Consider the following 13,055-nt stretch of genomic DNA (forward strand, 5'->3'; position numbering starts at 1 on the left):
ATTTTTACCCTTTTTCTGCAACTACACCAAACTTGCCATATTTTAACCTATTTTCATCACTTTTTCTTGCCATATTTTTGCTCTTTTCAATGTGTTTTTGCTACATCACTCCCATTTCTGACACTTCTCCATCAATGCCTTTTCTAAGGCCTGTTGCTATGGGGGGGCATGGGGGGCCTGGTGTGCTGATGTGTGTGTGCAAGAGCGTTGGTGCACAGGGGCAAGAGCGTTAGTGTGTGGCGCGCAAGACGGTTGGTGTGCGGGCGCACGAGTGCTGGAAGTGACGTGCAGTCAGGGTAGGCAAGGTAGGCAGTGCCTACCCAAGGGTGAATTGATATTTTGATTATTTGTTTTAATTATAATATATATATATATATATATATATATATATATATTTCTCTCTTTCCAATAGCCTACAGTACCTATAAGTTTGAAAGTGTCAGCATTTGGTGCTTTTCATAGCCCAAATGACTAAACAGCGCTATTTCCTGGTACGGCAGAGACGCTGCACAGTCTCACTCTGCTGTAAGGTTTAGGAGGAGGCCACACCCCCTCCCAAAAGCACATTGTTGCTCTGCCTCTGTTTCTATAGCGTGTTTTTATGTTTGCGCAGCCAGTTCCCCAAGATTTAAACGATTTACGTCCAACGGCAGCTCTCTACGCTGCCTTTGGACGTAACTGCGTTATGCTAAATGTTATAAGTAAGTTCACAGTGCATTAGTGAATTAATATTACAATGCTGCTACGTTCTCTAGCTAGTGGGCGGGATAACACTACAGTCAGGATGACAGCGCTAGAGACGATTAAGAAAATTTGTTTTGAGGAAAAACTACAGCTTTTAAAAGATGGAGACCAACACCTGAGTTACCAGAGCTTCAGCAAAGCTAAGGTCAGAACATGTTTTATATTTTCTACAGTCCGAGTTGTTATTTTCTCCGGGTTTCCAACACAAACAACGGATGTGCTGCCGTGTCATGAGATATATCTTGTTGGGAGAATATGGAGGCTATATTAAATAATTGTTTTTCTTTAATAATGTTTTACAATGTTGATTTTGTTAGATGGATAAATGCTTGTTCATGTGGATATTGTTGGTTTTTTTTATTATGAATTTTATGTTTTGATAAGCGCATCGAGATGACTTTGTTGTAAATTGTGCTATACAAATAAAGTTGAATAAAATTGAATTAACACTTGCCAACAGAAACATATGGAATTGTCATTGGTGGTCTCGGTTTGTAACGCCCTGCCTACCCAGTGTTCACGGCACGTCACTGAGCGCTGGTGTAGAGGGTTGGTGTGTGGGTGCACGAGTGCTGATGTACGTGTGGCAGAGCATTGTTGTGCGCAGCAAAAGCGTTGGTCTATAAGCGCATGAGCGTTGTTGTGCATATGTTGACCCATTGTTGTTAACCTCTTTTCACCATATTTCATGCCTATTTTTGCCAATTTAACCACATTCACAATTTGTCATGCCTATTAATTGCCAGTTTAAACTAATTGTTCCAATGTATGACACTTTGAACCCCTTTGATTACTTTTTCTGTCCACTCTAATTTACAATTTAACCAATTTCTGTGGTTTTTAAAATCACATTTTACCACCTTTTCCACAATTTTTTGTCACTTTTTATCCATTTTATTTCTCATAAATGAGGTTGACGCTCATCATCCTAATGATACTTATAGTATATAGTAAACAGCGTATACTCATTGAGTTTGTAGTGGATAGTATGGAATGCATGGATGCTGCTCTTCTTCTTCCGTAGGAAGTCATCAGAGGACCAGTGACCCCACATTTGACTAGATTACATAAACAATAAAGGAAATGGTCTAATTCTATAGAGTCCTCTGATGGGGGTCCGGCCCTGAGGACCAGGAACTGCTGCTGGTGAGGACAGGGTCCTGGACCCATGAGGCTGAGGGAATGAGGACTGGAGGTGGCAGCAGTAAAGAGCCTTTAATGAGATTATGATGCTTTAGGCAGTAAAGACACAGTGAGCTGAAGGTCATAATACTGATCAGGTTATACATGATAACTATGTTTGTACACCATTATTATCTTATTCAGAAGCAGTCCAACATAACAGAAACCTCTGATCTAGGTTAGTCCACCTCATAGACCATGGGCCAATGTTGGACTGTTCCTTAACAATAAAGGTCTTTTGAACTGAAGGAGAGGAAACAGGGATGATGATGATCTCCTTCAGTCCAACTCACAGGATTCAAAACTTCTGATTGTCTTCAAAAAGAGCCAGGGAGAACATTAACCAATCACTGCAGGTTCAAAGTCCTCTTCATGGTTCTGGTCCATCAGGTTGAGGAACATCTGCCTGACAGAAAGACTTTCAGAACACCAAAGAACCTCTTTGAGAACCAGGAACATTCAAACATCCTCAGATGTTTACAGGGGATCCTAAAGCTGAGGTCACCTCCTGTGGAGCCACTTTCTGGTTATCTTGGTCCATCCAGCAGCTTTGGATCTTCATCATAAAGATATCTTGGACTCTCACTGAACCTGAACATCTTCACAGTTTGGATCATATAATGTGTTTCCACATGGGTTACTGGTTATAACGTCCCAACGACTACTTCTACAGACTTCTGGTTATTATTTACTGGAAATAAGAGCTCAGTCTGGTCAAAGTCTGATGGAATAAATAATCTTCAGCAGGTTTCTGTCTTTTAGGACTTGTTTTCATCGTAGCGGTGCAGCGAGGCCTGGATGTCTGGGAGCTCCATGTCACAGTTCAGACTGTGTGAGGAGAAAGAGCTGCCTGTAGGAACAAACAGGAAGTCATCACTCACAGCAGCATCAGCACGTTTTCAACTAATGCTGTGCGATATAACGATATATATGGTAGTGCAATATAAAAACGTCTACTGTACGATATAACCCTCTATCACAGCGGGGGCCACAAACATGTGATTGTATCTGATCCGAGGGTCACATGATAAACATTTTTGTATATAGAATAATGACTCTTCCAAGCAAAATAGCTGCAAACGTGTCTCACAAATGTTAATGTTAATTTATCTCCTGCTGCTCTAGAAAGACTTTTAAAGAATAGAACCTAACATATCATATATGATCTTTGATGGAGCCTGCAAGTAAAATTCACTACAGGTACGGTTAATTTAAAACCATACCAGGGGCCACTATTGTTTGTGTTTGCGCCCCCTGGTGGCATTTCCACAAACAAATTTACAAATCAGAACACATGAAAACAGTGAAAACAGAAAATGTATTATATTATTAATATTCCTTCATTGAGAAGTACCATTTATTTTGGGATATTTTTTTTTAGTTTTAAAAACTTAAACGCTGATACTCTGTGTAATATTCTCTGCACTAGACGTTTACACTGTGATGGAAATTATCCATATCTTGGTAAATTGTTGTGAATCTGCTCTTTTCTGCATTGATACAAAAGAATTGAAAAGCAAATAGTTTTTTTTTTTTTTTTTTGGAAATTGACCAGTCGATACAAAGATATAGAAAATATTAAAGCCTTATTTTAGAAAATAATAAAGTCTTAGTCACAACTTTGGAACAATATTTGGAAAAAGCTGCAGTAAATCAGACGTTTCAGGCCGTAACAATCGCAGAAATTGGTCGTGAAATCCTAAAGGTAATTTATAGAAATCATTTTTATACATATATATATATATATATATATATATATATCGTTATCAGGATATAAATCTACCTATATATTATGATATAAAATGTTCAATGTTCAACCATCGGTGCGTCTTACTGGTCACAGCCACGCTGATGTCAGCAGCGGTCCTGGACGGCTCATCGTGGTCGCTCAGCGGCTCCAGGCTGATGGACGGTTGGCTGCTGTCGCTGAGCAGCGCCCTTTGGCTGCCGGAGGTCTGACTGACCCCCAGCCGGTCCACATCCAGAACCACACTGTCCACACAGGGAAGACTGGCCTGGAAACAGAGACCAGGAACCACTCAAACCTCACACCAGGAAGAGATTTACGACAGGTCGACCAATCAGATGTTGAGCTGCACTCACTGTGATGCCCAGAGCTTTGAGGATGTTCAGTTTGCACATGGGACACGTGCAGTGCTCGTCCAGCCATGGGTCCACACACACTTTATGGAAGACATGTCTGTCCCCACAGAGAAAAGACACAGCAGTTAGTCCCACAGTCTGATACTGGTTTACTTTCTGCTAACAGCCTGTACTATGAAGCTGGATTTCCTCTTATTGCGCAAACCTCCAGGATTTCATCAGTGTGTGCTGTACTACGACACTGGTTAACTTCTTAGCAGGCTAAATCACCATGGTAACAGGCTAAATCACCACGGTAACTTAGGCTGGACAGCTAACCTGGTCTGGACCTTGTGAAGTGGATCAGATCTGAGCAAGTAAAGTCCCGCCTCCTGACCAATCAGTTCTCTTGTAAAATGAGCTGCCCATTGTTAGAAAATCCTGGTTGGTGCAAATCTGACAGCTGAGTTTAGGAAAGAAATATTATTAATGGATTAATTAATGTAGATATCGATTTACATCTGATGGACTGATCTACAGTTAGCTGATGAACTCATTAATTCATTAATACTCTATAGTGAGGCTGTCAGCATCAGCAGGAACATACTACAGTGAAACAATGTGCTCTCATCCCTGTGTGTGTGATAAATAGAGGAGGTCTACCTGAACAGAAACGTGTGCTGGAATAAAGTGTAACTGATCAGATCTCTGTCCGTTTATCATCCCATGGATTCATATTGATCATCTCACATTTTTACACATAACCAGTGTCAGCAGCTTCCTGCCTGTGTTCTTTCCTTCCTGCTTTTTCTGCAGGAACAATGTTGTTTTTGGTTTGATTTATGAATTTTAATTCTTCATTGAATAAGAAAAAAAAAAGAATTATTCCCCAACTGTGACGTAAGTCGCTCTCCACAGTTTCTCTGTGATTATGATTGGCTGCTAACTCCGCCCCCTGTCACAGGAGCGCTCACGTACCCAGGGTGAAATCACTTGGGTTAGTGAACGTGTTTATATCCTGCTTCATAGTACAGCTGCTCAGTGACAGAGAATGTTTGGTTAGGTGAAGCTAACGAAGAGAGAATCAGGATATAGTGATCCAGCTTCATAGTACAGGCCCTTAAAGTTCAAAACAGTTTCATAATCTACAAGATCATCATCATCATCATGAGTTTGGTGCTGGACTCACTTGCACGGAAGGATTCGAACGACGTCGTTTGGTCGATACGTTTCAATACAAACAGCACAGTGACTGAAGTCAGGGTCCGTCTCCTACACACACACACACACAGACAGACACACACACACACGTTAACCTCTGGTATGTTGGTTCTGCTTGCTGTAGGTTACTTGTCCTCACCTTGTCTCCTTTCTTCACCGTCCTGGTGTTTAACTTCCTGATCGCTCTCTTTGCTTCGTCACCGAGACGACGCTGGAAGACCAGAAACAGATTAGTGAAAAACTCAAGATTTCCTCAGAGACACAGAGACAAAGTGAGTCATGAGTTAGGTGTAAATAACTCTAACAGCTTAGCATTAGCTAGCGTGCTAACGTACTTGTCCTCTGTCTCGGCTGAAGCGGATCTTCTGGATGAAGTAGAAGACGAGCCAGGCGGACGAGACGATCATGAGGACGATGAAGGAGACGGAGACGAAGAGCAGCGACCCCCTGCTGTCCTTGTGTGAGCCTCGCTGAGCCGACACACACACCATCACGCTCAGGTTCCTGTCCAGGTGAGACAGGATCTCTCTGCCGTACGCCTCCGTGATCATCACGGCCACCGTGTCCCCCGTCCCTGAACACAGACACAACCAGACACCATGAAAGGAAAAAATAATTCTTCTTAGTCAGCTTGCTCCTGCTAGCTTTAGCTTTAGCTTGATCGTTAGCTTCAAATACTCAATACTCAGTGATGGTTTCTTAAATGGCGAATGTTACGTTTTGTTTGCAGTCACACCTCCACTTATTACACAAATTACAATCCTTTTGTGTAAATCTGTCCAACCACCGACATGCTAGGCTGAAAGTGCTCCGGCTGACTGTTGTCAACCTGTGTAGCATGCGCTCGTGTACACATGACCTGGTGGGCGGGGCCTGTCAGTCATCTCACAGCAGAAAGGGACAGTGGCTGACTTTCAGACCTTTACGGACGTAGAAAAGATCGGTTTCAAATGCAAATATCGGCCCATCGCTGATACCCCAAACTTAAAGAAATCGGTACCGATAGATCGATGCATCCTTAATTTTTACACTTTACGGCCGTGGTGTAAATGTCATATTAACAAACTACTCATACTAAGTCTGGCGTCTAAATGAGTATGTAGTGCGTTCACATTAGATAGTATAAAAAGATAGAGTATGTGAGAAATATCAGTATGTATACTATATGGGGACATTTTTTAAGTATACACGGTGGGCTCACTAGTCATGCTCAACTGTCCCATGATGCATTGCGAGTGGGACGTAAAATGGTCTTGGGACCGGCTTCAAGCTAAAAACCAAACATCCGCTTTTCAAAATAAAAGCATCTCTTCTTGTCTTCTATTAGTTTTTCTCTTTTGTAAATAGGGCTATTGTTTTGAAGTCAACAGGAAGTGTGGTCAGTATCACAATGGAGGGTCTCTGAAAATCTATGAAATGTGGGAATAAAATTCAATTCAACTTTTTATATAAATCACAAATGACAACAATAGTAATCTCGAAGCGCTATAAAAAATATAAAATTCTTTAGGAAAAAAAAAACAACAAATCCACATGAACATGAAATGTGTTTCCGTTAGTTTTATGGATGAAATGAGCACACGTTGATTGAATGTAAACTGTGATATGAGTTTAAGACAATATCGTACAGCCCTAACACACACGCACACTGACCTTCGTGGCCCATCCTGACCGTCCTGTCTGTGGAATTGTTGTAGATCAGAACGGCCGAGGCATTAAAAGCTGCAGCTTTGAGGATTTTCTCCTTGAATGTACAGTTTCCTCTCTGCAGCAGCGCCACCCAGCTCAGCACGCCTCCAGGAACCAGGAAACCAGTGCGAGGGTCACAACCCTGACGGTCCATCACTGTGGGTTACAGGAATGATGTCATGACTTGGGTCCAATCAGGGACTACAAGGCAGTCCTTCATGTCAGACACACTTTAGTTCTATTTAGTTCATTTCTTCTTTCCTTTTTCCCTTCATTGGTTTGTTTCAACTTGCAGAGTCTGAATAATGCAAATGACCAAAACTAGTAAAACCATGATGTTCAAAAAAAATGTGTGAAATGAAATTTCCTCCGTGCGTGCGTGCGTGCGTGCGTGCGTGCTGAGGTGTGTCTTAGTGTGTGTGTGTGTGTGTGTATTTGTGCCTCTGTGCTGAGGTGTGTCTTAGTGTGTGTGTGTATGTGTGCTGAAGTGTGTGTGTGTGCGCGCGTGCGTGCGTACCGCCGTGCTGAGGTGTGTGTGTGTGTGTGCGTGTGTGTACCTCCGTGCTGAGGTGTGGGAGTGATGACGACTCCTCGAACGTCGATCTTTGGTGAATTCTGTCCGAACGTCGCGTCGTCGCTGTTCATGGTGTAGATGACGTTTCCTCGTCCGTCCAGCACTGACGCGTTGATGGAAGCTCCCATAAACTCCTCCGACACAGAGGAGCGGTCAGAGCGGGCCGTGCCGACCGGCTGGACCAGAACCAGGACCAGCAGCTGGACTGGGACGGACAGGACGGCTCTGGTCCGGCTCATGTTGAAATAGTCGAACTGTGAGACAAAAACAGTATAAATGTTGATTGTTATGCAGATGATACACAGCTTTATTTGTCAATGAAAGTCATCAGTTATTAAAACTTAAAGCTGTAACTTTCTCTTTCTTAACCAGGACTAAACATTGGGTCCAAAACACCTCAGAGAGAAATTATCAGAGCAAATACTGTCTCTGTATGTCATTACTCTGTCACCCAGCCCCACAGTAAAAAACTGACTTATAATTTAACTCTCATAATAAAGGGGCAGAATTATAAAAAAACACTTTCTAATGGTTTTGTAACAGTGATATTCATCCCTGTAGCCTCATTCAGAGGGATAAAGTTGAAAAAAGTTTGGTTTCCTCCCTCCCTTGTTATTCCACATTGTGTAAAAAGTCAGCTCCAAAGGGGCCAGTTGGATTTTTCTCGCGTTGTGACATCACAATGCGGAAACTCCTTCTCCTGACAATCCTGGCCCCTCCTTCCCAAACTACCTCACAGCTACAACAAACACTGCGGTTTAATATAGAATATATATTATACTTTATTGTCATATATGTAAAGCTACATACACACAGTTTCATTTTTAGTATCTGTTATATCACCTCGTATCGCCTTTAACATGATTTGACGTGTTTGTAATACAATGCGACGGAGCGGTTGGACAAAACAAATGATTTTCACCTTAAATGCACTATTCCTGTGGTTAGGAGAGATGAGGAGGAGAAGAAAGTGACTTAGCTGCTTAACACTCCAGTGAATGTTAAGTGAAACAAATGACTGACTGACTGCTGCTGCTGCCACACACAGCCTGAAGCAGCTTTTGTCAGACTCACAATAACAATAGCCTCTTAAATATCCATGTGTTTTACTGTAATGTTCAGTTTTTTGGCTGAAAACAATAACAAGAGTGTGTGGATAGCAAAAAGAAAATTGCTATGGTAATAAAGCTGTGGTGTGGAGTCAGTGTCTACAGACACGCCCACTCTTGCATATGCATGAAGGCCCAAAAACAGCCTGTTTTTAGAAGCGTCATTAAACTGACCTTTCAGAGGGCTAAAGCTCCAGAAAACAGGTGAGTTTCGGAAAATAAACCTCAAATTCTATGTTACAGCAACGTAGATGATATAAAAATAAAATAGAATATTTCACATATAAACATTGACCTTATCAATGGTTGAATCACAATAATCTCCACAAAAGCTGAAGATCTACAGGGCAGAACTGAGTGGATTCTCTTCTGTTCCTCTCCAAAGACACAATCAACTGTTTCTATGACTTTGTGCTTCTCTTTATACTCACTACAACTCTCTATATCACGCGATTACGCATGAATTACTGAGATCTCCCGAGTCCTCGCTGCATCAGTTACACATCATAGATGAAGGCGGTGGGAAATGACGGACTGCAGATTTACGGAGCAGTTACGCATCCAGTGGAAATCCGCGGATGTCCGTCCGAGTATGTTTGAGTACTTGCAAAGCGGAAGATGCACACAGGTAGCATCGGGGCAGCTAAGTAGCTGCAGGGGTCCTCAAGATTCTCAGCTGAAGACGGGAACATCTGAGCAGATGAGCTGATGTATGTGTTTCTGGGTTATTTAGATTAAAAACAGTTGAAACAACCTGTGCATGCCGGGAAGTCTCTTTTATGTCCAAGTGTGCAACAATTATTACGACGGTATTGATTAAAAAAGGAAGAAACAGAAAATCCCTGTTGTGTTTCAACCAGCGTAGGGGGCGACATCACAGCATCAGGGGCCCCTACGGCCTACGCTCAACAGTGCTGGAGAGAACCTTGTGTTAGAACTAAATAAATGAAACATAACCAACAAGACTATAATAAAAAATAATGAACCAATATAACAATAATAATAATAATACTAATAATCATGTAAGAAAAACAGAAGCCTATTGGCATGTATTTACAATATTTACACACTCAAACATAAACACAATTTAATACTAAATAATGATGATATAAAACATAATATCACATGATAAATACATATACTTTAAAATGTGTTTGTGCTGCTCGAAAATTGATGAAAACAAATGTTTATTAATGATGTGATGAGAGTTTAACGTGTTCTAAACTCTAACCTTTGTTTAATCACCTTCAGTTAAACCTGATTTCACTTTGTCTGCTGCAAACATTCATCAAATCTCACCCAGTGCTTCCAGTTAGCGCAATAATTCACCATATATTCACTATCTAATAAATACATGCATTTATATCATCAAAAACAAAGGTGTGTGTGTGTGTGTGTGTGTAACCTTTGCCATGACATTAATGTCAAACATGAATCATTACAATAAATCCTGAACATCATCTTCATCCTCCTCACCTTCACACCAACATCCGGTCGCGTGCCTCTGTGTCCTCTCGGCACCGGTGATCGTCCGTTAATTTCCGGTGTTGGTGTGTGTGCGTCTGTGTGTGTGTTTGTGTGTGTCAGTCTCTCCCGGTTCTCCTAAAAACGGTCCAATTACTCGCTACGGTCGTCGTTTACCGTCAGTTCATCCTCCGCTGCCGTCCGTCGGTGAGCAGAGTCAGTGCGCATGCTCAGACAGCTGTTAGAGGAAAAGGGCGGATCAGCTGACCCTCTCCTCTAGAGGCCGCGTGCGCCTCCTGCTGGCAGATGCGGGTATTTTAAGAAATTATCTGCAAATATTAAACCAGTTACTTTTACAGGCTTTCAAACGGGTATTTACGGAAGCAGATTAGGGCCAATTTTGATGGAGAAAATAATTTTGGGCAAATCAAGAATGAAGTCGACATTTATGGCCAAATGTTGAGATTAAAGTAGAAATTTCGAGAATAAAGTAGAAATTTCAAGAATAAAGTTGAAATATGTCAAGATTAAAGTCTAAATTTTAAAAAATGAACTCAAAATACTATATTGTTATGAAAGTCGAAGGTTTGCCAAGAGCTGGGCGATATGGACCAAAACTCATATCTCAAATTTTTTTCTCAAAATGGTGATACACGATATAAATCTCGATAATTTTAATTCAAATTAAGTTGGACCAGAAAGACAATTCTGGGATAAATTTGCTGTCTAAATATGCAAAACAGACTAATTTATTAACAAATAGTTGGACAATATGTGCCACTTTATTTATTTATTTTATTTTTATTTTTTATTTTTATTTTTCCACTTGTCTGCACATGCTGTCAAAGGTCAACACTACAAGAAGTGCCATCATTATGACACAGCAATGCATGTTTTGTTATTGCAATAAAATAAATTGATTTATTTTATTGCTTAATTGTGACCATCACCAGCCCTCCCTAAGGAATGGTAAGAAATCTTTTATTATAGGGAGGATATAAAAAGGGAGAGCAGTGTTACACCGAGGGGGAGGGGAGGGGAAAGGGAGCAGGGAGGAGAGAATATGTACCACTTTAGTCTTTTTCACCTCTAAGGGACAGCATGTGTGAGTGAGTTGTTTAGGGAGAGGTCTGAGTTAGGATGCACTCAGAAATCTATCCACATGTGTTTTTTATGGTGTTCAGAGAAGTAGTGAAAGTAGCGACTCCAAACACAAGTATATTAATACAAAAATAAGCTATTAAAAATATGTACTGTATATCAATATAGGCAATATTGTAAATTTCAATATCATCAAAATAGAAAACTCTATAAATCTTGAATCATGCTATATCGCCCAGCTCTAGGTTTGCTGGAATGATTGAGTGATAACACACATTTGAAAGAATCTCCTTCTGTAAATAAGTGGAATGAAACAGTATTTAGTGCTTTTGGACCATGACTGACTCTTGAATTTTCCGTTCATGTTCTAATCAAAATCATTCCCATTATCATGATTATAATTTTTAACTAAAAATAAAAACCACAAAACAGTGGATCAAGGTTTAGTTTAATTAGTACATTGAAGTTTGATAATATATGTAAGCCTAGATAATTAATGCAGTATTCATAGTTTTTTTGTTAAGGGGACGATTGACGATTTTGACCAGTTAATGGAATAGTCTGATAGTTTTGAGAAGTTGTTTATTTGGTGAAATACTTCTTCTAATGAGGATTGGGGTTCTTCTAAATAAAGTAAAACATCGTCTGCATAAAGATTAATTTTGTGTTCTGAGATGGATGAGACGACAGATTTCTGACGTACAAATATTGTAAAAAAGTAAAGTTGAGAGTGTGACGCTTTGGGATGTTATTGTGTTTGATTACTGAAGCCTTAGGTTTAGTGTACGGTGGAAATCCATTGGAATAATTATTCTCCAAATCCAAATTTATTGGGTGCCGATTGTAAAGTTGCACAAGCTATAATAAAAAGTAACTTGTTGCATTTTTTAGCACCAAACAACGTTTGAAAAACGTTCCTTTGTTACTTTTGACCAGATTTGCAGCAATATTAGTGAAATTTCTGATATTTGCTTTTCTTGTAAAAATATGTCAATGTTAAATCTTAAGTTAAATGTTAAATATAAATATAAATGCTGAATCTAAATGTTAAATGTAAATCTTAAATTTTACATCTAAATATAAATATAAAATCTAAATCTTAAATTTTAAATTTTAAATCTAAATCTAAATGTCACGAGTGAAACTAAATATTTAGCTAATATGCACATTCAGGAAGTACCACTATGCAAAGTACGTTTAACGTTTATTTTAAATATTTAACATTTAGATTTAAGATTTACATTTAACATTTATATTTCAATTAAACATTTAGATTTAGATTTAGTATTTAACATTAAGATATAACATTGACATTATATTCACAAATGTTGCTGTAAATCTGGTCAAAAGTAACATAAAAATAGGCGCCCTATACAAATCTGCCAAGGACAGCGATGAGAAATGGAAAAGCCAGCGTGGACAGAGATGAATGTTTGATCTCTTTAGAACACTTGTCTCAAACTTAAGGCCTACAGGAAAAAAGTTAAAAATCACAGAGAAAACATGAATCATTGCAAAAATGACCAAAACTTTAAGTTGTAGCTGTCTTTGTCCCTCCAAATACACAAATTTAATAAAATGACACAATATTTGCAGGGACCTTTATGTAGATATCACATGACTGCAGTCTTATTTTATTGAAATAACTACATTTTTCTGAATTCCAAGCATTTTCCCACAAAACTCTTTTAAAATACTAAACACAAAATTAAAGGATTTTTGAAGTGTTGATCTTGCACGGTCTGATATCCGTCACTTATTGTTTGGATATTGACGGTGCCTTTCAAACTGTATATATATCAGTTATACGTGGAAATGAAAAATAGGGCACATTAGTGTTAAAATTGCAATTGATTTCAAACTAATCTGCGGCTCACTTGAGCTGAAAC

General features: G+C 39.6%; 1 protein-coding gene across 1 annotated transcript; it reads right to left on the reverse strand.

The window, feature by feature from the left end:
- Positions 1-1,922: 1,922 nt before the first annotated feature.
- Positions 1,923-10,298, reverse strand: rnf130 (ring finger protein 130). Its single transcript, XM_028460518.1, has 9 exons — positions 10,078-10,298; positions 7,476-7,746; positions 6,883-7,074; positions 5,565-5,803; positions 5,369-5,440; positions 5,198-5,280; positions 4,030-4,126; positions 3,761-3,941; positions 1,923-2,776 (listed from the first exon to the last, which is right to left on the reverse strand). Exons 2-9 carry the CDS (start codon positions 7,729-7,731, stop codon positions 2,685-2,687), a joined length of 1,212 nt encoding a protein of 403 aa, XP_028316319.1. The 5' UTR covers positions 7,732-7,746; positions 10,078-10,298; the 3' UTR covers positions 1,923-2,684.
- Positions 10,299-13,055: the final 2,757 nt, after the last annotated feature.

Source organism: Gouania willdenowi, chromosome 10 (genome assembly GCF_900634775.1).
Source record: "Gouania willdenowi chromosome 10, fGouWil2.1, whole genome shotgun sequence".
NCBI classification, from domain to species: Eukaryota; Metazoa; Chordata; class Actinopteri; order Blenniiformes; family Gobiesocidae; genus Gouania; species Gouania willdenowi.